This window comes from Choloepus didactylus, chromosome 27 (genome assembly GCF_015220235.1).
Source record: "Choloepus didactylus isolate mChoDid1 chromosome 27, mChoDid1.pri, whole genome shotgun sequence".
Classification (NCBI taxonomy): domain Eukaryota; kingdom Metazoa; phylum Chordata; class Mammalia; order Pilosa; family Megalonychidae; genus Choloepus; species Choloepus didactylus.
This window is the reverse complement of record NC_051333.1, coordinates 16,005,191-16,028,388: the sequence shown is the minus strand read 5'-3', so window position 1 is coordinate 16,028,388 and position 23,198 is coordinate 16,005,191. Positions and strand designations below refer to the sequence as shown.

The 23,198-nt window shown below is 55.7% G+C and overlaps 2 protein-coding genes across 5 annotated transcripts in view; one reads left to right on the top strand and one right to left on the bottom strand.

Annotated features, from left to right (window-relative positions):
* RYR1 (ryanodine receptor 1) overlaps positions 1–7,626 on the top strand; it is a 107,605-nt gene extending 99,979 nt beyond the window's left edge. Inside the window, 11 exon segments of the mRNA XM_037819488.1 lie at positions 129–259; positions 2,443–2,485; positions 3,554–3,684; positions 3,786–3,846; positions 4,220–4,366; positions 4,525–4,659; positions 6,351–6,507; positions 6,932–6,996; positions 7,086–7,186; positions 7,331–7,382; positions 7,467–7,626. Coding sequence (XP_037675416.1) covers positions 129–259; positions 2,443–2,485; positions 3,554–3,684; positions 3,786–3,846; positions 4,220–4,366; positions 4,525–4,659; positions 6,351–6,507; positions 6,932–6,996; positions 7,086–7,186; positions 7,331–7,382; positions 7,467–7,562 — 1,119 coding nt within the window. The 3' untranslated portion in view covers positions 7,563–7,626.
* A 181-nt stretch (positions 7,627–7,807) lies between these two features.
* Positions 7,808–23,094, bottom strand: MAP4K1 (mitogen-activated protein kinase kinase kinase kinase 1). Of its 4 annotated transcripts, none has more exons than XM_037819541.1 (32): positions 22,658–23,094; positions 22,260–22,326; positions 22,026–22,083; positions 21,817–21,907; positions 21,070–21,134; positions 19,605–19,660; positions 19,466–19,513; positions 19,245–19,287; positions 19,081–19,153; positions 18,484–18,615; positions 18,025–18,087; positions 17,840–17,921; positions 17,227–17,343; positions 16,954–17,032; positions 16,364–16,422; positions 16,244–16,287; positions 16,116–16,160; positions 15,444–15,486; positions 14,859–15,021; positions 14,702–14,784; positions 14,218–14,302; positions 13,384–13,460; positions 13,220–13,288; positions 12,326–12,636; positions 12,181–12,239; positions 11,854–11,957; positions 11,242–11,416; positions 10,892–10,954; positions 10,610–10,699; positions 10,457–10,527; positions 9,775–9,830; positions 7,808–7,991 (listed from the first exon to the last, which is right to left on the bottom strand). In XM_037819541.1, exons 1-32 carry the CDS (start codon positions 22,711–22,713, stop codon positions 7,922–7,924), a joined length of 2,697 nt encoding a protein of 898 aa, XP_037675469.1. In that variant the 5' UTR covers positions 22,714–23,094; the 3' UTR covers positions 7,808–7,921. The 4 variants fall into 4 exon arrangements, with proteins under 4 accessions (XP_037675469.1, XP_037675471.1, XP_037675470.1 ...); XM_037819543.1 differs by having other exon boundaries at positions 12,326–12,434; positions 13,228–13,288; positions 22,658–23,092; XM_037819542.1 differs by lacking the exon at positions 22,658–23,094 and having other exon boundaries at positions 22,260–22,443.
* Positions 23,095–23,198: the final 104 nt, after the last annotated feature.

Below are 23,198 nucleotides of genomic sequence, written 5' to 3'. Positions count from 1 at the left end.
CTGGCCCTGACCCCCCTGGGAATGCTGCTCTGATGTGAGGCCTCACACAGGTCCCACAAGACCTTGTGGCTTATGCTGAGGCTGTGGGCTCCCCGAGGGGCCTGACGCTCACCCCCTTCACCATCCAGGTGCCCCTGGTGATCTTCAAGCGGGAGAAGGAGCTGGCCCGGAAGCTGGAGTTCGACGGTCTCTACATCACAGAGCAGCCTGAGGACGACGATGTGAAGGGACAGTGGGACCGGCTGGTGCTCAACACGCCGTAAGGACCCAGCCCCCTCTTCCGGGTGGGTGGGGGCCGGGGAGCTAGGTTTCCACTCCAGCCTGGGCCTGGGTCTCAAAAAACTAGGGTTCCAGTCCCTGCCGGGGCCCCCCACCTGGCTTTTCCGCAAGCCTTAGTCTTTCTCTCCAGAAAATACACAAATTTCCCTCACATTAAAGAACCTGTGAAGGAGCTGGTGCCTCATGGAGATTCCCAGCCCCAGCCCTGGCAATTCTGTTCAGTGAGTCTGGGGTGGGGCCCAGGAACCTGCATTTAAAATTTTTAAACCCTCCCCCAGCTGTGATTCTCCCCCGGGTGCTATGAGTCAGAAGCACGAAATTGTTTGGTTTTTAAACCAGGCCCAATGAGAGGATGAAGCTGTGTGAGGACAATGTGGCGGGGTCCGGACCCCCAACCCACACCCCCAGCCCTCTCCAATGCCACCCAGATCCTGCCCCACTTCATGTGTTTGCACAGTGGGGCTGCCTCGTGTAGGGGGCCTCTCAAGAGTAAGAACACCGGTTCAGGAGACACACCTGGTGCCGCCGTGTCCCAGGATGGCCACAGCGACGTGCCACAAACTTTGTGGCTCAAAATTTATGGTCTCACAGTTCTGGCGGCAGAAGTGGAAAATCCAGGTGTGGGCAGACCGTGCTCCCTCTGAAACCTGGAGGGGAGAGTTTTCTTGCCTCTTCCAGCTGCTGCTGGTGTTTGCCAGCCATCGTTGGCATTCCTTGGCCGTGGATGCAGCCCTCCACTCTCCTCCTCGTCCTCCCCTGGCCTTCCCTCTATGTCTGTCTCCTCTCGTCTTCTTTGAAGGACACTGGTCTTATTGGATTAGGCCTCGTCCCCACTCCAGGATGACCTCAATTTAATTCCATCTGCAACAACCCTGTTTCTAAATTCGGTCACATACTCGTGGCAGGGGGTGGGGTGGTGGTCAAGATTTCATCATATTTTTTGGAGGGGACATTATTCAACCCATAACACCTGGGTTTTCAAACCCCAGGTTAGCCACATCCTGGCTAAGTGACTTGGCCTCCCTGTGCCTCAGTTTCCACATCTGTAAAGTGGGCATAAATAACAGCTCCAACCTCACAAGTCTCTTCTTGTGTTGACTAAGTGAGTTAATGTACTTTCTGGCACACACGAAGTCCCAGAAAGGGGCTGGAAGTTATTTTATTATGGGGTCCTGCCTGGTAGGGGGTGTGAGGAAGAAGGGTGACACATCAAGCCAATCCTGTGTTCTCTGTCACTGTCAAAGGCACGTTTAGCTCACCCACATTCCAGTACATGTGCTTGACGACAACAACAACTGAATTAGAGAGAAGAATCACTGTTTAAATTAGTATCTGCCCAGATATTGACTCGTAAATACCATTGCCCATGTAAAGGAACCAGGCTCCCTGGATAAGTGACCAATTCCTGGGCCAGGGCAGGGCAAGTACAAGATGAGCCTGGATTATTTTCTTGGGTCAGAAAGCAAGAATGTGCTCAAACAAAAATGGGCCCATGCCAAAGACCCAGGAGCCACCCGGAAGGGGCTCCCCGTGGACAAATTGAGGATAGTTTGAGCACCAACAAGAATAGGAGCTGCCATGAACTGAAACACATCAAATAGGTTTAAATCCACAAATTCATAATAAATTTCCACTTGCCCCTTCTCTCACCATTCCCCCCACCTGCCAAAAAAAGACCAACTCATCAGCCACCTTTGCAGAATATTAAGGCATCAACTCATTACTCTGAAAACTAGCAAGTAAAGGGCAAGAATCACCAAATAAAATTTTACAATTAACTAAAATAGCGCGAGAAAGTGCACCATTTCTCAGGGGCTGCAGGCGGGACAGGCTGCTGGCTTGGGCCCCCCCCATCCTAGGCCATGCTAGACCCTCCCCACCTGAGTGCAAGCCTGGCATCTTCCCGTGCACCCTGGCCCTGAATGCCAAGCCTCCTGCCTCACCTGGGCTCCACCGAAGATGGCAGTGGGGGTAGCGGTTGACCTTAGGCGAGCTTTGCCTGGTGTGGAGTCTCTAGAACCTGACCCGAGTGAGATGCAACCCCACCGCGCAAGGAACCTGTACAGAACCCAGGTTCCCAGGTTCCTCAAGCCCCTCCCCCTGCCCTGGCAGGTGGCTCCTGTCCCCCCTCTCTCTCAGGTCTCACGATCTCTCTCTCGGCAGGTCTTTCCCCAGCAACTACTGGGACAAGTTTGTGAAGCGGAAGGTGAGAGCACATGGGGTGGGGAGGTAGAGAGGCCTCCCAGGCTGGGTCCCTTGCTACCACCAGACCATCCCAACCCTGCCACACACTTGCTGGGTGTTGCTGAGGAGCGCCTCAGTTTCCCCAATTGGAAATGGGCAGGATAATCACACCTGCCGCTCCTGAATGAGACAGTACATGTAAAGTGCATGGCACAGGAGGCGGATTGCCTGTTTTTCTGCACCTGTGTCAACCTTTCTGTGCCTCAGTTTCCTTCATATTCAAAGTGGAGTATAGTAGTGTCGGCCTCATAGGTGGTGTAGGGACTGAAGGGCTGTGTGAGCAATATCTGGCATGTAGGAAAACACTCGATAAGTGTTGGTCTTTACCATCATTCACTCATTCAACAGATGTTTATTGAGCACTTACTATGTGCCAGGAATGGTCTTAGGGACCTGGGATCCAGCAGTGGGCAAAACAGTGTTTCTGACATTTGAGTTGGAAAGACAAGATGATGAACGCATTTATAACATTCAGGTGGTGATAGATGCTTTTGAAAAAAATAAAAGTGGTGAAGAGGGATGGGGAGTGTGTGTTAGACAGGAGAGGCCAGTATTCTAGGCAGTGTGGTTGGGAAGGGTCATGCTAATTGAAAAGGAGGTGAGCGAATGAGCCAGATGAGAAATCTGGGGGAAGAGTGGCCTAGGCAGGGAAAGCGGCCAGTGCAAAGGTCCTGAGGCAGGAAGGTCCTGGCGTATTTGAGGAACTGCAAGGAAGCCTGTGTGGCTGGAGCAGAGTGAGCGAGGGCGAGAGTGGGGGGAGAGGAGGGCAGAGGTGACAGGGACCCTGATTGTATAGGCTTCCTTGCCTACCTACCTGGAAATAATAAAATTAGCCCAGTCAATTTGGCTAATGGATGCACCAGTCCTTCATTACCTTTGGACCCCCCTCCCCCCCCCCAAGGATCTGGAGAAAGCGGTGGTCCTTCTCCCAATTTCTCACACAAAGTCCAGGGTGTCCTCAGACCTCCCCCACCACAAGCTGGCCCCTACCCCCAGCTGCTCCCGCTCTGCCCAAGGCCCTCCCGTGCAGGTCCTGGACAAACACGGGGACATCTACGGACGGGAGCGGATTGCCGAGCTGCTGGGCATGGACCTGGCCACTCTGGAGATCACAGCCCACAACGAGCGGAAGCCCGAGCCACCGCCAGGGCTGCTCACCTGGTGAGCGAGGACGGCCCCATGCAGGCCTGGGCCAGATGGGGAGGTAGCCGGGGTCTGACCCTCGGGCCTCTGGCCGTCTCCACCCCCCGCCCCCCACGCAGGCTCATGTCCATCGACATCAAGTACCAGATCTGGAAGTTTGGGGTCATCTTCACGGACAACGTGAGCAGGGGCTCTGCACGGGAGGGGCGCCAGGAGGGGGGGTGGTTCCACCCCAGCTGCCCCTGACTAGGGAATGACTCCCGAGCCCTTGTCTTCCTCTAATACCAGGGTACCTTCTGACCCCTCCACAGCTCCTTCTCCCCCAGAACATCCTTTGCCTCCCTCAGAGTGCTCTCAATTCCAGTGTACTTCCTTCTGCAGAGTGTTCCCCAACTCTTTCCAGGATGCCTTCTTACCCAGGGTGCTCCTGATCTTCTGAGTGCTCCCTAACCAACCCCCCCAGAGCACCACAACCCTCTTGAATGTTCCCAGATCCCCAGAGTGCTCCCTGACCCCCAGAGTGCTCCCTGACCCAAATCCTGTGCGCCCACAGTCTTTCCTGTACCTGGGCTGGTACATGGTGATGTCACTCCTGGGACACTACAACAATTTCTTCTTTGCTGCCCACCTCCTGGACATAGCCATGGGGGTCAAGACGCTGCGCACCATCCTCTCCTCCGTCACCCACAATGGGAAACAGGTGCAGGGAGGACCTGGCCGAGGACAGAGGGTGGGCCAGGCAGCCTGGGTAGAGGTCGGGGGTGGGGAGGTGAGGGCCAGGGGGTGAGGACCGGCAGGCTGGGCACGGGGAGGGGGCAAGCCGAGCCTGGCGCTGACCCGCCCCCACCGTGCCGCCAGCTGGTGATGACTGTGGGCCTCCTGGCGGTGGTGGTTTACCTGTACACCGTGGTGGCCTTCAACTTCTTCCGCAAGTTCTACAACAAGAGCGAGGACGAGGACGAGCCTGACATGAAGTGCGACGACATGATGACGGTGAGCCCCTCCCTCAGTGCGCCCGGGTGGGTTACTGACCCACCCTGACCCTTTGTCTTCACATCTGTTAAGGGGGCTCCTTTACCTACCTCATGGTCTGGTTGCAACGGTTCGATGAGCTGATACATGCCGAGTACTTTGAACAGCACTAGACACCTAATAAGTGCTCTATCTGTTAGCCATTGCTTTAATATTATTTGTGTTTTTAAAAATATAATCATTGGAAAGGGGCTCCAGCAAAGTGTCTGCCACTTAGGAAGTGTGTGACTTGGGGCCAGCCATACGGCCTCCCTATGTCCTGGTTCCCTCACCTGTCAAACGGGTTGAAGATAATAGTGCCTAAAACATAGGGTTGCTTTTAGGACTAAATGACCCTCCCTGATCATCCAAGACATAAAAGTCTTAGAATTGTGCCTGGTACATAATAAAGATTTTATAGATGTTAGCTACCATCATCATTATCTACAAGTAAGAGTTTCACCCAAAGGCCCAGCATACAAAGCATGTTATATTTTCTTTTCTATACTTATAATGGTGGCCACAACCCAAATTGATTTTAACGTACAAGAGTCATAAACCACAGTTGAAAGAATGATGTCAGGGGATTGTCTCAAAAGGTGTCCTGTAACCTGGCTCCACGGGTGCCCTGCTCTCAGGACAAAGTCGAGCTCCTCAGCCTGCATTTGAGACCCCACCAGACCTGGCCTTGCCTGCCCATGGCCTGGCCCCTACCATACTCACTGACCTCAGCTCTTACGCAAGACAACCTGGGTTCTCTCACTTCTGGGAACACAGACAGAACAAGCATGATGTCTTCCCCAAGTGCCAGGAGGGCCGCACTACAGTCTCTGCTCAGAACCTTCTAGGGCTCCCCAGAGGCCTCCAGATAAACTCCAGTCCTTTCTTTGTGGCTTACAAAGTCCAGGAAGAGCTGGCCCTGCCTGAGCCTGACCACAATCCCACTTGCTTTTTGGTTTCTGGCTGCCTGGTCCTCTTTCAGTTCCCCTAAAGAACCGTGTTTCCTCCCCGCTCAGGCCCTTTGCATCTGACGTTCGCTCTGCACCACCACCACCACCCTCAGGCCCAGTGCACATGCACACATCCCTTCACTTGACACTGTCACCTTTCAACTGAAATGCCGCTTCTTACAGGATGCCTTCCCTGACTATTGGCTGGGTCAGGGCCTGCAGAGCCCTGTGACCAGGCCTCGCCTCATTCCTCATCTCTCACTCACAGGAGCTCTGACTTTCAGCCTTGCTGAACCTTTTTTCAGTTCCTCACAGGAGCAAAGTTTATTCTTTTCCTCCCCAATGGTGACATAGCCCATGTGGTTTTCTCTGCCTGGAACACTCTCTCCCACCCACCCCCACCCCCCTTCACCTCACACATGTCCCCTCTTCAAGGAAGCCTCATCTGATCTCCCAGGGGTGGCATGGGGGTGGGGTAAGGAGCCTCCACTGGGCTCTTGAAGCTTCCCATGCTTCTCCATTCCTGTCCTGCCTGACCCTAACCCCTCTGCCTGGCCCAGCCCAGCCCAGACCACTCCTGGGTCGTCATTGTCTGATGTCTGTGAGCTGTGTGAGGGTGGGCTCCAGGGCCGTCTCAGCTGTGTGTCCAGCGCCCAGGGCCCCAGTGGGTACTCAGTGGACGTTGGATGACTGGATGGATGACCCATACTCTCCCCCCTGCAGTGTTACCTGTTTCACATGTACGTGGGCGTCCGGGCTGGTGGGGGCATTGGGGACGAGATCGAGGACCCAGCAGGCGATGAGTACGAGCTGTACCGGGTGGTCTTTGACATCACCTTCTTCTTCTTTGTCATCATCATCCTGCTGGCCATCATCCAGGGTCAGTGCTGCTGGGGTCGTGGGAGGGGGACTCCGTGCCCAGAGGCAGGCTGGCTCCACTGCTAAGGGTGCAGGCCTGGGACCTAGCCTGGCTGCCGTCAAATCCCTGCTCTGCTTCTCTCTACTGTGAGACCTTGGGCAAGCCAGCTCTCTGGCCTCAGTTTCTCCATCTGTAAAATGGGGGTGTTAACTAGTACTAAACTCACAGGGTTGTGAGGATGAAGTTGGTTCATAGGTGTTAAGTGTCCGTCTCATAATAAGTGCTCAATAAATGCTAGGTATTATTATTCTTAGGAGGCAGGGTGAGCTTGGGGAGAAGGGGTTAGAAGGCAAGGCTCAGGTCGGTAGCCAGAGGAGGTGGGGGGAGTCTGAAGTGGGTCAGAGGTCGGGCACTGACCTGTGCGCTCTCCGGACTCCCTCTCCAGGTCTGATCATTGACGCTTTCGGTGAACTCCGAGACCAGCAAGAGCAAGTGAGGGAGGATATGGAGGTGAGTTATGTCTGGGGCCACCCAGAGGGAGTAGGGGAACCTGGGGGCGTCAGATGGGCCTGGACTCTGATGTCTCCCGCCACACACAGACCAAGTGCTTCATCTGCGGAATCAGCAGCGACTACTTCGATACGACACCGCACGGGTTCGAGACTCACACTCTCGAGGAGCACAACCTGGCCAATTACATGTGAGCGCAGGCCCACGGCCAACCAGGAGGGGCGGGGCCTGGGCCTCGGCCAACCAGGGGCGAGGCGGTCATGTGGGTGGGCCCCCAGCCAGCCAATCAGGAGAAGGTAAGAGTGGTCCTGGCGCCCTGCCCTCCCACCCCCAGGTTTTTCCTGATGTATCTGATAAACAAGGACGAGACCGAACACACAGGCCAGGTAAGGGGTTGTCAGTGGGAGGACGATGGGCAGGGACGTGTGAGGATGTGACCGACCGGCGCTTCCCCGCTGCCCCAACCCTAGGAGTCTTATGTCTGGAAGATGTACCAGGAGCGATGTTGGGATTTCTTCCCGGCTGGCGATTGTTTCCGCAAGCAGTACGAGGACCAGCTTAGCTGAGACACCCTCCGGCAGGCCCTCCCCCCCCCCCCAACCTCAAGTGCCTTATTTTCTCCGCAAGCCCCTTCGCCCCCACGGTCGTCACCCCCACCCTCCTTCACCCCGCAGTTGGGAGAGACGTTACCATGTATTGGAGAAATAAAGTCTGTGCTATACCCAGTGGCATCACTGTGCTAAGCTGGAGTTTTTTTAGGGGGTGGGCATCCAGGAATTCTACCCGCTCTCCCAGTAAAACAAGATGAAAATAGAGGCTGAAGCCACGTTTATTGGGAGACAGGGACATGCCATGACCACTAGTGTGTGTCCATTGGAGAGGGGGGTGCAGGGACCAGTCTTAACACCCCCTCACTGCCAGGGACTCATTCCTGGATGTAGAGGTTGCTGGGGGCAGTGGGATCGTCTGCTGGGCGTGTCTCCACCACCACAGGCCTGGGGAAGGAAGGAAGAAGTCAGTTTGTTCATTCATTCATTCATTCATTCACAAAATAGTTTTATAGAGAGGCTGTGCCAGTTCAAGGCCTGGCTGTAGCAGTGAATGAGCAGATGTGGTCCCTGCCCTCGGGAAGCTCACAGTCTAGAGCAGATCAACACACATCAGCAAGTAACCTGAATGCCAAGATGCATGGGGCAGACAACAAGGAAACCTCATCCAGGAGGTCAGCCAAGCTCTCCCAAAGACTAGATGGTGGAGCTGCGACCTGAAGCAGACTCGGGAGGGAACCTGTGAAAAGGGCAGGGAAGAGTGTTTGGGGCAGAGGGAACAGTTTGTGCAAAGGCCTTGAGGTGGGAGGGAGCCTGGAGTTTGGAGATGTCGTGGCCTTGTGGGCTGTAGCAAGGACTGGGTATTTATCTTGAAGCCACAGAGAGAGAGATACACAATCAGATGTGGATTTTAAAAAGACCCTTCTGGCATGTCCAAAGCACAGAGAGGCTCCTTGAGAGGCTCCCACTGGTTAAATCTGGGACTGTATGTGCACCAAAATAAAGATAGCAGTGGATTATAGCCTATAGAATAAAATGGAAATCCATGAGATCATGCTGAAATAGATAAATAAATAAATGGTGGCGAAGGGCCAGCTCTTCCCTACGTGCACTGCCAACTAATAAATGTACGAGGAATGAAAGAATCAGAAACTCACCAGTTGGTAACCATCCTAATACTACTAGATTCAGGCAAAAATCATCAATGGATGCTAAAATTAGTGAGCAAGAGTCTGAAGCAAAACAGTGTATTTACATAATCTCAATGAATCTTCCCCAAAGATACTTATTATTACAAAGGAAAAAAAGGGTAACTTTACAATGGAGAAACCTGGCTGATGCCAAATCAAATAACTGAAGAGAACATCACCAGTAACAGGACAAACTGACATCCCGAGTGGGCCTCCTGACGAGACCCTGAGAAGGGCGCAACATCAGTTCTGTGGTGTTTCTGGCAAAAATGCAGAACCTGAAAACCTTCAACAAACCCAGGTGAGGGTCATTCTACCAAACAACTTTCCTGTACTCTTCAAAAGGGCCAAGGCCATGAAAGAAAGTCTGAAGAATTGTTCCAGGCTAAGAACTAAAAAGAAACATGACTCCTAAATGCAACCTGTGATCCTGGACTGAAAACTGGCCCAGAGAAAAAAATATATTATTTTTTGTTATAAAGGGCATCATTGGGACAACTGGTGAAACATGAATTGGTGTGCGGATTAGAAGGTCATGATGCCTCAGAGTAATTTTCTTGATTTTGGTGGCTGTGTTGTGGTCATGTAAGAGTATGTCCTTATTTTGATTTAGAAAACATACATTGAAGTATTTAGGGGTAAATGAGCATCACGTCTGCAACTTACTCCCAAATGATTCAGAAAAAGATTAGAAAGAGGGGGGTTGGGGAGAGAAAGAGAAAGCAAATGTGGTAAAGAAAAAAAAAAGTTAACATCTGAGGAATCTGGGTGAAGGGGATACAAGAATTTTTTGTACTATTTTTGCAAATTCTGTGTGAGTCTAAAATTATGTCAAAATGAGAATTTAAAAAAAAAATGAAACTATCTCCTTGGCTGCCCTAGGGAAAATGGACTGACTATAGGGGGCAGCAACAGAAGCAGCAAGTCCAGGTGAGACTCTGCAGGCCACAGCTACAGAGAGCTGGGGACCCCAGGGCACCCTCTCCAGCAGAAGCCCCCTCCCGGGTCTTTCTGTCCCTGACCCCCCATCCCTACCATACCTTGGGGAGCCAAGCAGACGAAAGGTGAGGGTGGGGTCTCTCAGTTCCTGCAGCATCTGGGGGAAAGGTGGCATGTGTATCAGTGTCTAGAAGACCCTCCTGTCTCCCCACATATTGCTCCCTTAAAGAGGGCAGAGGAAATCTCTGAACTTCTGGCCTCAGGCCCAGAAATGATCATTCTTGCCAACACCACTAACCAGCTGTGTGACCCTGACTTAACCTCTCTATGCCTGAGATTACTCACCTGGATATCATGGTGCCTACCTGGTAGGTGGCTGTGAAGAGTAAATAAAGTCTGAAAATGGAGGGACAGAGCCCGATACACAGAGTGCTATGAGCTAAGCACCGTTTTCCTCTCCATTTCCAGATGAGGAATGTAAAGCACAGAATGGTTAAGTCATTCTTCTACGGTTGCTCAGCTGGATTCCCACCCAGACACCCACATGTCTCCTCAGTGGGTGGGGAATGGAAGCTCAGAGCCAAGCCAAGTCCTGCCCACAAGGTCACAAATTGGCCTGGATGAGACGTGGACCCAAGAGACCCTGGGGTGGAGAAGGGGACCTGTCTGAGCTGAGGCTGGAGGAAGCGTCTCCTCCAGGACTCCCCACCCCAGCTCAGTTCTGCCAGGCCGTCTAGTGAGTGTGTCGACTGAGGTGGGAGGGGCGGGGAGCGGGGTGCTCACCTGATCTGAGCCTAGAGCCCACACCTGCACTCCATGCTTCCAGAAGGCCTGGAGCTGACCCCCGACCATAGCTGGAGAGAAAGCAGGTGCCGGTTACCCACCCTTGGGGCTACTTGAGCCTCCCCCTGGGCCCTCCGATACCCAGGCACGTACCCACGGCTTCCACCGCTTCACTCATGGGGATCTCCGAGGTCCGAAGCCCACGGATGGGGGCCCCCTCTGGGGTTACCAGCTTCAGAGAGCCTTGGAAGGGGTAGAGAGACCCCTTTAAGAGTTGTGGGCGCGGCTTAGGAGGTCGCTGAGGGACCAGGCAATACAGTCAGTGGGAGACGCAAAACAGGCTGGGGGAGAGGACTGGAGGGGCCTCAGAATTTTGAGGGGGCAGAGACGTCTGGGGGCAAAGATCCAGGGAGGTTGTAGAGGGATGGAGCTTACCGTCCATCAACACCATCACCATGTCGTCCTCCACCTGAGTCACCTGCACCGGTCCTTTGTGCTCTGTTTGAAAGGCCGGTTTCAAGGACCAACTTCGCCCGGTTCCCCCTTCCCCACATCAGCCCCCACCCAAAAGTCCAGCCCCTCTGCTGGGCACCCCCTCCATGCCCAAGAAAAGCTAAACCCCGCCCCTTTCAGGCCCGCCCCGTCATCAACCTCACCAATTCAATAAGGCCCGCCCTTCCTCCCCCGCCCCACTGGCTCCCGAACCGCGTCGGGCAGAGCCCCGCGCAGCGCCGCGACCGCCCCTCCCAGCAGCCCTGCCCTCCGCGAGCCCCCGGCCCACCCACCGGTGCTCATCTCGCCCAGCCAGCAGGAGAGCGCGCCGAAGCGCACCGTGTGGAAGAGCACCGACTTCGCCGACCGCCCCGAGCTCACGCCGATGCACACGACGGGCAGCTCGGAGCCCGGCGCCGTCAGCAGCGCGAACACCGGCAGCGGCGTGGGCAGCGGGAACAGCACCTGCTGCGGGCCGCACAGGGAGGGGCGGGCTCAGAGGGGGCGCGGGGCGGGGCCTGGGGGGCCGGGCCTGGGGGGAAGCAGGCCCCGGGCTTCCCAAGTATTTCTGGGCCCTCGGTCTTGGGAGGCGCCCTCTAGAAATTTCAGGGAGCGAGGCATCAAAGGGCTGAAGTGATGTCTCCTTACACATTGAAGGGTGGGCGTGGCTTCCGCTTGGGGGTGGGGGCAGCATGGCCTGCTTAGAGGCCGGGGGCGGGGCCTAGGGCCCGAGGCAGAGCTAAGCCCGGGGGGGCGGGGCTTAAGATCAGAAGGGCGGGTCTCCAGCACCTGTGCCAGGTGAGCAGGTGCTGGGCGGGGGACTGAGGCGGGGCTTGAACAGACGCGCAAAGCGAGGTCCTAGCCACGGCACCCACCCTGGGCCCGCAGCCCCGACGGCCCCCTACCCGGAGGAGCAGAAACTTGTTCATGGGCTGGTACCACTGGAGCAAAACCACCGACGTCTCCAGCGCCCCGCACAGGAACGGGCCCCCGGAGCTTGCACCTTCCGCTGTTGAGGGACGGGGTGAGGAGGGCTAGGCCAGGGTCTGTCTCCACATCTCACACTACCCCCTCCCGTCCCCAAGGCCCAGACTTCCAGACCATCACGCATGGCTCCCCGGGCTCTGGACACCCTGCCTTAACTCTGCAACTTTCTTGGGTGGATGCAGCCGCCAGCCCCGCCCTGGGCCCGGGCCCACCCCCACTCCCGCACTCCCGCGGGCGTCTCTCACCCACACAGCACGCCCGGCAACCCTTGGTGTCCTGTATCTTGGTGGAGACCATGTTCTTCCTGCAGAAGGCAGAAGGTGTGACTGGAGAGAGGGTCGGCAGCAGGGACGGGACCCGAAGGGCTTGGTGAGGCACTGGGGACTGTACCTCGCCAGCAGCCAGTGGGGGCTAATGTGTGCGATAGGATTCCCTGCTCTGGTCTCTTTCCGTTCCAGCAGGCCCAGGATGCTATGAGAATACAGGTGGGGGGTCTTTCCTGCAGCATGTGTGTATGCGGGGGGGAAGCAGGCAGTTATAGGACCCTGGATTCCCCCTCCCTTCCCCCAGCCCCACACTTGGTCCCATCCCTTTAAAACGGCGGTGGCGGTGGAGGCAGCAAGTTTCAAGCACTTTTCATTCATTCCTTTCCAACGCAATGTCTTTGAAGTGCCTGCTGTAGGCCAGGCGCTGGACTTGGCCTTGAGAACAGCGATAAAATAAATATGTTCCCTACCCCCATGGGGCTTGTAGTTACTAAGAAACCACTGACAACAGTCAGATGTGGTTACACAGATTACAGAGTTTAAGAAGAAACATGTCTAGAAACTCTTTTAAAGTCTTCCCATCACAGATGTGACAGTGACTAACTCATGACTCCTCCTTGGCTTGGTAATTCCCCCCAAATTAGTACTTCTTTTACACAAAACATTTATAAAATAATCATACAGCTTTCTAATCTGTAACATGCTCAGTCTGCCTTAGTAAAGTGTGGAATAAGTTCTAATAGTCATCATCTAATGGACATCAAACGCAATTAGAAATGACCTCAAAACCAACTTGAGAGGTGGAGACCACTGTGAGCTCAATTTTACAGATGGGGAAACTGAGGCTCTTGGAGCAGAAGTTCCTTGCCCTAAGTCCCACAGTGAAAAAGTGGCTGGGATTTGAACCAAGGGCTCTGTGAAGGGGGAGCCTAAGTTTTTTCCACTGTGCCCATCTAACTCCCTACCCCTGACCCTCGACCCCTTGACTCCTGACCCCCACCTTTCCTACCCAACTCACAGCCAGACCTGAGAGAGACATGAGGATGTTGTTGATGCAGTACAACCATGTGGTCCGGCCAGAGAAGAGCTACAGAGAATGGGGAAGGGGATGGCTTCTGTAACACCCCAGGAACCCCCAACTCCAAGCCCTGCCCATGCCCCACCCTAGGTGCTGTGCCTCACCATCTCAAGCGTGGCCTCCTGGTCACTCCGGTTCAAGATGAAGATACCTTCCTCTGCCCCCAGGAGCAGGTGCTGGTCTGTGGGGACAGTTACAAGGATGCTGGGGCTTGCCTCATCCTCAGGGGCCTCCCCAGTCCCCAGCACTCTGACCCCAAACACTAGTCCCAGCTCTGATCCTCTGTTCCCCAATTCTTGCCCCAAAGGGATACTCCCAGCCTTAGTTTCCCCAACCTTAACCCTGGTTCTTCCATCTCTGACCTGCCAACCCCAACCGTCTCCTCAAATCTGACCGCAAACTTGGACCCCCTGCCTCCTTCCATGCTCTGCCTCCCTCTCTCCAGTTCTGATCCCCAAATTCTAACCGTCTCACACTTATCCTCAACCTCTGATCCCCCCATATGACTTTTCCTGCCCAGTGTGACCCCAAACCCACCCTGATCCTGTTTCCTTATCGCTTACCCCCAACTGACCTTGTCTCCCCATTGTTGACCTTTTCTGCTGCGTTCCAACCCAGAAAACTCCTTATCTCCAAACTATGGTCCCTCTCCAACTGACTTGCTGTCCACCCATCGTGTACCCCAAACTCTGACCTTTCTGTTATGTTCTGACACTCTTGGTCCCCAAACTCTAATTCTCCTAGTTTTTACTCTCAGACTCACCTTCTCTCTACCCATTTTTGATCCCCAAAATCCAATTACAACGTCCAGCTCTGCGGGTGCTTCAGCTTCGCCACGCCCACCCCCTGAAGGCCCGCCCCCTGCCGCTGCCCTGGCTCCTTCCAGCCAGGCTCCGCCCATCCCTCCCAGGCTCGCCGCGACCCTCCGGAGTGCCCACCCTTGGAGGAGGGGTGTGTCCAGGTGGCCGTGCTGTGGATCCGGAGGGGGCAGCCATTGAACAGCTTTACGAGGTGGGCACATCCCTGGGCAGACCATGGGCAGGGGGAGCAGCAGACCCAGCCGACGATCCAGCAAAAGGGAACAGGGGACAGACAGGAAGGGGCAGTGGTGAAGACTACAGGCTCTGGAGCGAGAATGTAGGGCTCAAATCCTGTCTCTGTCTCCTCGAAGGCCTACGACCTTGGGCAAGCTACTTATCCTCCCCATGCCTCAGTTTCCCCACCTGTAAAATGGGGGTAATATCTATTTCTCTGATATTAACCTCATCTGCAAGGGTTTACATGTGTTACACCAGACAAAGATGTGAGATGAGTATTTGGCACAGAGGAAGGTTATCATTTGTCCTCCTGCCACACGCCCCCCTCCTGCCAGGCGGCCCCAGCCCCGTCCAGAGGTGCAAATACTCAACATGGCTGCCACACCTTTCTCTTCATCTTTTCCTTCTTGGGGGGCAGCAGTGGGGGTTGGTCAGGCTCCTGGGAGGCTGGGTTCCACAGTGAGGGTTCTGAGAGGGATTGGGGGGAAATCAGTCCCTGGTGCCCCCCGCTACCTACCCCCCACCCTAGCCTGCCCCATTACCTGAATGTGCAGTGAGGTGGGGGCTGGGGGTGGCTGGGGGAGGCCCAAGACGAGGGGTGCGTGGGGGAGGCCCACTAGCACACCGGACCAGCACCCCCGGGTTCAGCTCTCCCTCGTCCCCAGCCCCCCCAGGACCCTCATCCGATGGAGAACGGAACTTGGGCTTTGGGGACAGGGAAGGGGTGTGGGGAAATACATCAGATGATCTCAAAAACGGAGCATCCTGCAACCCCAATGCCCGCCTCTGCCTGAACTGACATTCAGCCATGGCTCTGATTTTCCCCCAATATCCCTTCACCACTCCAATCCTCTCCTGTGACCCCTGGACCTCCACACACTCCAATAACTAGAAGGTTAATGCTGGATGAAGCAGGGGGTCCCTAGGACCAGCTGCTGACCAGGGTTCATCAGGCTAAATTTGAATTCCACCTGTAAGTTCAGGGATGCCACTTCCAGATCCCAATTTCCCCACCATCCCAGACTCCCAGCTCTAGAGAGCCCAGACTCCTAGCATCTGATAACTCTGGCTTCCTGGTCCCCAGGGACCCCAACCTCCAGCCTCCCAGCTCCAGCCTAGGGCTTTACCTTGGGGGGCAGTGGAGGAGGGGTGTCCTCTGCAGGGGTGGGGCTGAAACACAAAGGGGTAAGTGTGTGGGGTCTGGGAACAAGGACTGGGAGATGGTGGGACGGTTCACAGTTGGAGGTTTGAGATCCGGGTCTGAGGTCAGGAAGGTAAGGAGGTGACTCAGTCTGGGCTACAGCTGGATTAAAACACTAATATCAAGGACGATAATCCTAACAGCGACTTTTGGATGTCAAGCGCTGAAACACATGAGTCTTGTGCTAGCGCAACCATCCAGTACCATGGATATTAGCCTGTGAGTCAGGTTCCTCCTGGATGCCCAGCAGCATGTCGGAGCCCATTACATACAAGATGACTGGATCCGGGGATGGGGGGAAATAGGGGCCTGGGGTGACTGTTGGGGCTGAGATTTGCATCTGGGGCTAAGAGTCTGGTAGTGGGGAAATTTCCAGGGGTCAAGGTTCAGCCTGAGATTGGGTGAGAAGATGAAGAAAGAGGTCTAGGGGTGGGCCTGGGGCAGCTGAAGCAAGATCTGGGAGGGGCCATGCCCTGGGCTGTGGCTGAGGGACCAGGGCTGAGTTGGACGGGTGGGGGCAGGAGGACATTTTGGAAGGAACCAGGGTTTGGGTCTGGGGTTGAGGGCCTGTGGGGCTCAGGGCCAGGCCCCCTCTTACATGTCCACGTCATCATAGTCGTCATCAGACTCCGAGAGCTGCCTCCTGGAGAGCGACAGGCCTGAGCCTTAGATGGCAACCACGATGTCCCCACCCTTCCCCTCCCCTCCTCTCTGGGGGGCGCTGACCTGGGGCTGCTGCTCTTGACATCTCTAGGGGGCTGGAAGGGAGCCTGTGGGACAGAGGAAGGGTCAGCAGTGGCCTGGGGGGTGAGGGTGGGCGTCGGGGGGACGGGGGAGGCGTCTCACGGTGTTCGTTGGGGCTCTGGATTCCATTCCTCTGAGTCTCCTGAACTCCATGCGCCGCCCTGAAGAGGAGGGGAGAGAGGTAACACACAGTGGGGGAGGGTCTGCAAAGATGGATTTGGGATTAGAACAAAAAGAATTTGGGGGGCTTGGAGTCATGGTCTTAGGGATTGGGACTGTCTCCTCAAGGCGTCTTGGTTAACACGGTTCTCATTTGGAGGTCAGAGTTTGAGATCAGGGAAGTGGGAGCTCACAGCGATTATAGAGGGTTTTCGGAGTCTATTTGGGCATCTGGGAGTTGTGATAAGAGATTTGGGGTTAGGTGGTGATGGGGTCTCTGGGCTCTCTAATGGGGTCAGATGGTGACAGGGGTCTTTGCACGTCTGTTGAGGATGATGGGGACTCGGGGGCTCTGTTTGGGAGTCAGGTGGTGATGGAGGTCCCCGAGGGTCTGTTTGGGAGTGATAAGGTCTGGAGTCTATTGTGCGGTCAGGTAGTGATGGAAGTCTCTGGCAGTCTGATAGGGGGTGATGGAGGTCCCTGGGACCTGTTAAAGGTTGAGGTGTCCCCAAGCTTAAGGACTGTCTACTCACGAATGCAGTCTGCATCTGGGACCCCCAAAGAGCTGGACCGATGGGTGGATCTGATCCGCCGAGGGATGACCGGGGGTATCTGGGCAGAGGGGCAGCCACATCAGGGCTCCCAGCCCCACAGTAGCCCCTGCTACCCTGTGGGCTCAGCTTCAAGCCCTTCTCTCTCCTATAACCCTCTGTGTACCCAGCCCTGTGCCAGGCACCCCATGCTCCCTCCTTTTTTTCCCTCTTGAAAGAGGCAGCAGGAAGGCAGCCCAGGCAAAGGCTCCTCACCTCAGGCTCCTCGTCCTCAATCTCGCCAACCGGGGATCCCTTCACTGGATTCCTCAGTTTGTCTAGAAGGTCTAGGATCAGGCCCTGATTCAGCCCAGGCTGGGACACCAGTTGGTGCTGGGGGGAGGGGAGGAAAGAGTCAGCAGCCAGGGGGCCCGGTGGAGGGAGAGGCTGGGATGGGGTCCTGAGAACTTGTCTAAGGGAATCGTGTTGGGGGAAGGGGCTGAATGAGGGAAGTCGAGGGACTTTAGAGACCTGGGGGGGATCTGGAGTAGTTTTAAGGGCCTAGAAGAATATAGGGTTCTCTGGGGCGGAGCTGAGAGAATTTAAGAGGTATCTTGGGGAAGACTGGGGTTCCCATGGAATTCAAGGGGACACTTAGGAATGGATCTTGAGGTCCCTGGAAATTTGTGGGTTCTGGCAATTCAGAGGAGCTTGGAAAAGTCTGGTCTGGGGTACAGGTTGGGGGCTTTTGGGGGATCCTGGGAAATTCTGGGGGGCTAGGAATTATATGGAACTAAATTATCAAAGTTCTAGGGAGTCATGGGAGGCCCTGGGGAATTCCGGGGTGACAAGAGTTTTGGGGGGGAGTTCTCAGGGAGGGGAGGTTTACACTGAGCATCTTGGTGGCGCAGGGTCGTTTCTTGGGGTTCTTTGTGAGGGTGACTTTGACAAAGTTGTGGAAGGCAGCTGACCTGGGGTGGAAGAAGCCAGGTTCTGGGGTTAGAGAACCAGACCTTCCCATCAGCCCCCCACCCCGGGATCTCCCTCTCCCTCCCCCTCAACACCCCCTCTCACCATTTGCCCTTTTCCTTTAGCCGGGGAGGCTGGTAGCCACTCTTGGTCATGAGGAAAAGCACTCTAGAAGAGAAGGGAGAGAACACGGGGTTCAGGTCCCAACTTGGGGGTCAGACCTCATGGTTGGAGGGGTCCCCAGACCCTCCCAGAAGACCCACAGCCCTGAGGTCAACCAGAGATCAAAGTGTGGGGAAGGAGGAGAATGAGGTTTGGGGGTTCCCACACCCAAAGATGCCACCACTGGGGGAAGGCATTTATCACATTTTGGACCAACACAAAGATGGAGGGAAGCTCAAGATGGGGGTTCAGTGGGGGGCTGAAGACAAGGTTTTCTAGTTGGGGGAACCCTAGAGGGTCTCAGATTGGGCTCTGGGGAAAGCGGTCTCCTGTAGGGGGATCTTGATCCGGGAAGCAGGCTGGGGGCATCAGGGGCCGCGGGGTCCTGCCAGGCCAGCCTACCGGAGAGGGTGAACGTCAAAGAGCGGTGGCTGCAGCTCCGCCAGCTCGATGGCTGTGATGCCCAGGGACCAGATGTCACACAGCTCATTGTATCCCCCCTTCAGGGCCACGGCTGCCACTTCTGGAGCCATCCTGGGGGCAGAGACCCTCAGAGAGTGAGGGGTGGCACAGGGAGGGGGAGGCAAGAGAGGGGGAGCAGAGACCCAGATAGGGAGAAGGGAGATGAGGGGTAGAGAGTCAGGTGGAGAGAGGTGCAGAGAGATGGGGGGAGACAGAACTAGAGACAGACCCGGAGCGACAGAAGACGCTGGAAGACAGAGGCAGAGAGAGACGGGACACGGACGGCCACTGACTGACCCAGAGGGAAAAGACAGAGAAGACAGAGATGGGGAGACCAGAGATCAAGATAAAAACAAGGTGAACACAGAGAAATAGGCAGAAAGAGGCATGGATAGATGTGGGGAAATGAAAAACTCAAGAGAGAGCCAAAGACAATGGCAGAATGTTCCACAGGGAAAGGCTGAGGGGAAAGTAGCCAGGAAGGAGACTACCAGAGAACTGGGGGAGGGGGGGAGCTGCCTGCCAGGGACCCCTCACCAGTAGGGGGTCCCAATGAAGGAGAGGCGTCGAGCCAGCGTTGCCCCGATCTGGGCCGAGATTCCAAAGTCAGCTGCAGGCAGAGGGAGAGATGGTGACCTGGGGTCCCCCACGCCCCTGGGTCCCCCAGCCAGACCCCTGCCACCCCCATGAGCCACACTCACCCAGTCTGACCTCCCCAGAGTCATTGATGAGGATGTTGGCTCCCTGGGGACAAGAGAGGGGGTGAGAGGCTGGTAGCGACCCCCTCCCTAGCCCGACACTGCCCCTCCTTGGGCTCCCCCACCCCATAGCACAACAGCACCTGGCTCCCTGGGACCCAAAATGCCACTCCCATGTCCTGCGTCCCCACACCCCCAATGCTTCCCCTCTACCCCCAGACCACCTTGATGTCTCGGTGTATCTTCTTCTGTAAGTGCAAATAGGCCAGCCCCTGGGGAGGAGGGTGGACAACGGAGCTGTGAGCGCCTGGTGCAGGGGACAGGGTGGGGTGGGAAGCAGCCCCCCACCCTGACACTCCTCACCTGGAGCACTTCCCGGCAGACATAGCTGATCTGGAGTTCTGACAGGGGGCCGGTCACTGCGAAGATCACCCAAGGCACAGCGTTGGGCCGGGAGCCAGGAAACCTGGACCCAGGCGTCCCCGGCTCCCGCCCACACTGGCTGGGAGAATGCCACAAGGGGAGGTGAGATAGAACGCCGTTAAGCCACAGGGAAGCGGCAATGCAGGGAAACTGAGGCCAGGGGGAGGCAGGTGCCAGGCATCGCGAACAGACAGCGGCCCTGCCCTTGCAGAGAGAACATTCCAGTGTGGGAAACAGACAGTACACCAGAGAAGTGAGTAAAATAGACAGAAGGCGAGATGCCACTAAGTGGTAAGAAGCAGAACAAAGCAGGAAAGGACAACAGGAAATAAGTGTAGGGAGGGTTGTGAAGCTTTAGCTGGGGTGGGCAGGGACAGCCCCTCTGAGAAGATGGCATTTGGTAAAGATGTGAGCAGGTCCCACTCTGAGGAGAGTGAGAAGAGCAGGTGCAGAGGCCAGAGATGGGAGGGGGCTGGAGGGAAAGCAGCGAGGTGGGTGGGGAGGAAGACGGTGGGAGGAAGACGGTGGGAGGAAGGTCAGTCAGCTGGGGGGGGTGTAGTCAGACTTGGGAACCCCCCCAAGAGGACTTTGGGCACCTCTTCAGTGTGACGTAATTGCAGAATGAGGGAAGACAGAGATGCTGAGATAGAGACAGACAGACAGAGAAGCAGGACAGATCCCAACTGAAGCAGAGAGAAAAAGAGATAGTTAGAGCCCAGCATGTGGGGAAAAAAAGATATTCAGAAAGAGAGAGACACAAAAGAGGGAGAGAGAGAAGAGACAGAGAGGTGAACAGACAGACAGCGAGACAGTGACAGAGAGAGGTGATCAGAGACCAAGTCTGAGAGGCTGGCTGTGTGAGTCACTTCCTCTCTGTGGGCCTCAGTTTCCCCCCCTGAAGACTTCTGACATTTGAAGTCTTGGGCTGGAGGGAGTACGGAGATGGTCGAAGACAGAGGAGGGTATCAGAAATTCAGAGGTGTTCAGAGGCCCACCCCCCGCCTCAAATTCTCCGAGAGTGAAGGGCAGGCTGAGAGAGAGATCCAGAAATTCATTCATTCATTTAGTGAACACTTGGGCATCTACTACAAGCCAGAAGTGCAGAAATATTCAAACACACGGATATACCTTGCTTGACAAGAAAATGCAGATAGAGACAGGGGAGGGGAGGTAGAGACAGAGATGGGGGTGGGAGGGGGATAGAGGGGATTTTTGTAAGTAGAAAGATTCCGGCTAGGCTGTCAAGTCCTGGAGGGCAGGGCCCAGCCCAGAGCAGGGGCTCAGTGTGTGAACTGCATCCAGAAAAACTATCCCAGGCAGAAGCAAACACAAGGAGACCGGGGAAGATGGGAAGAGTGGACTGGAGGTGCAAAGCGTGCCTGGATTCCCTTCTCCCTCCTCTCACCCTGGTAGACGTCCTGGAGAGAACCAGCCCCACAGAATTCCATGCAGATCCAGAGCTTTTGCAGCCTACAGTGGTCCAATGATAATGGTAATAAAAATGTCAGTAATATGATTTATAGAAGAGCCTCTAGTTCATTGTCTGTCTTATGCTAGTTCTACAAGCACTGTAATGAAATAACAGTCATCTCTTTATCTCCCATTGCCCACCAGAGTGAAATTGTTCCTTTCCCATTTTACAGATGGGAAAGAGAGGAAATGTGCTTTCAGAGTCAATGGACTCGAACCCAGGTCTTTGGGTTCCAAACCCAGGGCAGCCTCTGTTGTCCCATGCTGACCTAGGGGACAGGGCAGGCATCTCACAGGTTGGGGAGGTTGGACGGGGAGAGGGGCCCAGGGTGCCAGATCTGGGGGACAGCAGTCATTACTGGGGTATCTGGGATATTCATTTTGGAGTCAGGGAATTGAGGGGTTCATATTAAAGAAGTTCTAAAATGAAACTTGGGACCCAAGGGCCAAAATGATGACAGAGTAGTTTGAAGACTCGGGTTTCAGGCTTGGTTTCTTTGAAGGGATCAGTTTTGGGTCCCCTGGTCAGAAATGGGAGTTCTGGGAAAGGGATCAGATTCGGGGTGCCCTGCTCAGAAACAGGGGTTTAGGTTTAGGGATCAAGGCAGGGGTCCCCAGTCAGAGATGAGGGCTCTGGGTTGGGGGCTGGGCTGGGTCCCAGGGCAGGGCTCAGGCCCCTCACCAGAGATAACTCCCATGGTAGGCCACGATGTTGGCGTGCCGGCAAGTTTTCAAGATGAGGATTTCCTTCTGGAGGGTGGAGACATCATCATCTGCGAGGAGGGGGAGAAAGAAAAAGCAGCTGGAGGAAGGGGGCTATGGGGGAGACGATCCCAGTGCCAGGTGGTGGGGGTAGGGGCGGGGGAGGGAGCTCCTGGGTCCTCATCTCACCAGGCTCCATCTTCACCATCTTCAGTGCCACCAGGTCCCTCGTCACCTTGTCTCTGGCCTTGTAAGGGGAAGTTGGAAGTCAGTAGGGCCCCGCTTGCCGGAGTCCCTCCTCAGCATCCCTGAACCAAGGCCAAGGCCCCCCTGCATCCCTTTCCCTTCCCAGGCCTTCTCCCAAAGGTCACTGCTTAGAGGGTGACAGAGAAAGGGGGTGGGGGTGGGGGTTGGGTTCCTCACCTTGAAGACTTCCCCATAGGTGCCGCCCCCCAGCCGTTGTAGCAGGTCGTAGTGGTCCCGGGGGTCTCTATTAAAGATGTCAGGGTCCACGAGGTCCATACCTCGGGGCCGGAGCCGGGCCTGTGCCCAGGGGCCAGCAGGGCCTCAAGGCTCAAGTGCTGGAAGCTCCCTCCCTCCCTCCACACCAGGCACCCGCCTTGCCTCCGCGAGCTGCGGCCTCCCCCTTCCCCACTCTCGCTTCCTGCCCCGGTGCAGGGCGGTGCAGCCGGCTCCACCCCCTGTCCCTTGGGCCTTGAAAGCCTGCAAGGGGCAGCTTGCCTTGGGACCCAGGGGACCCCATCCACCCCCCAGGCACCAGGGCTGGAAGAAAACGAGATGCAAATGATCTTAATTGTGATCTGGGGGTGGGGGGTCTGCCTGAGCACCTCCTCCACTGGTTCTGGGCCAGACCCATAGCTGAAGCTCTGCTGGGTGCTTGAGAGTTTGGTCACAACCTGGAGGTGGCAGATCTGCACAGGGGTTGACCATGCAGTGTACATGCCTGGCCTGTGTGGTTCATGGACCTGCAGACATGGCACATGCCTTTTTAGCCATCTGCACCAACGTGGATGTACCCAGAACACACGCCTCCACACACACGGCATATGCCTGTGCACCTGAGCCTGCAATATGCAGTCTAAACACACGAGTCCCTCGCCTTCTACCCCAAGACACGCTTTCATCCTCAAGCCTGGAGCCTAATGGGGAATGGGCGCGATCCTGCGGGGTCCAGGAGCCCCGAACCCGAGGTTCAGGACTTGAACTCAGGGTTCTGCTTCAAGGCCCAGGCCCGGGACATGGGGGACCTCAGAGCGTACATCCTTCGAGACCTGCCCCAAAGGAAGGGCAACGACGCGCAATTCCGCAGGGTTTCGTCAGTTTCACGGCCGCGCGCAAAAT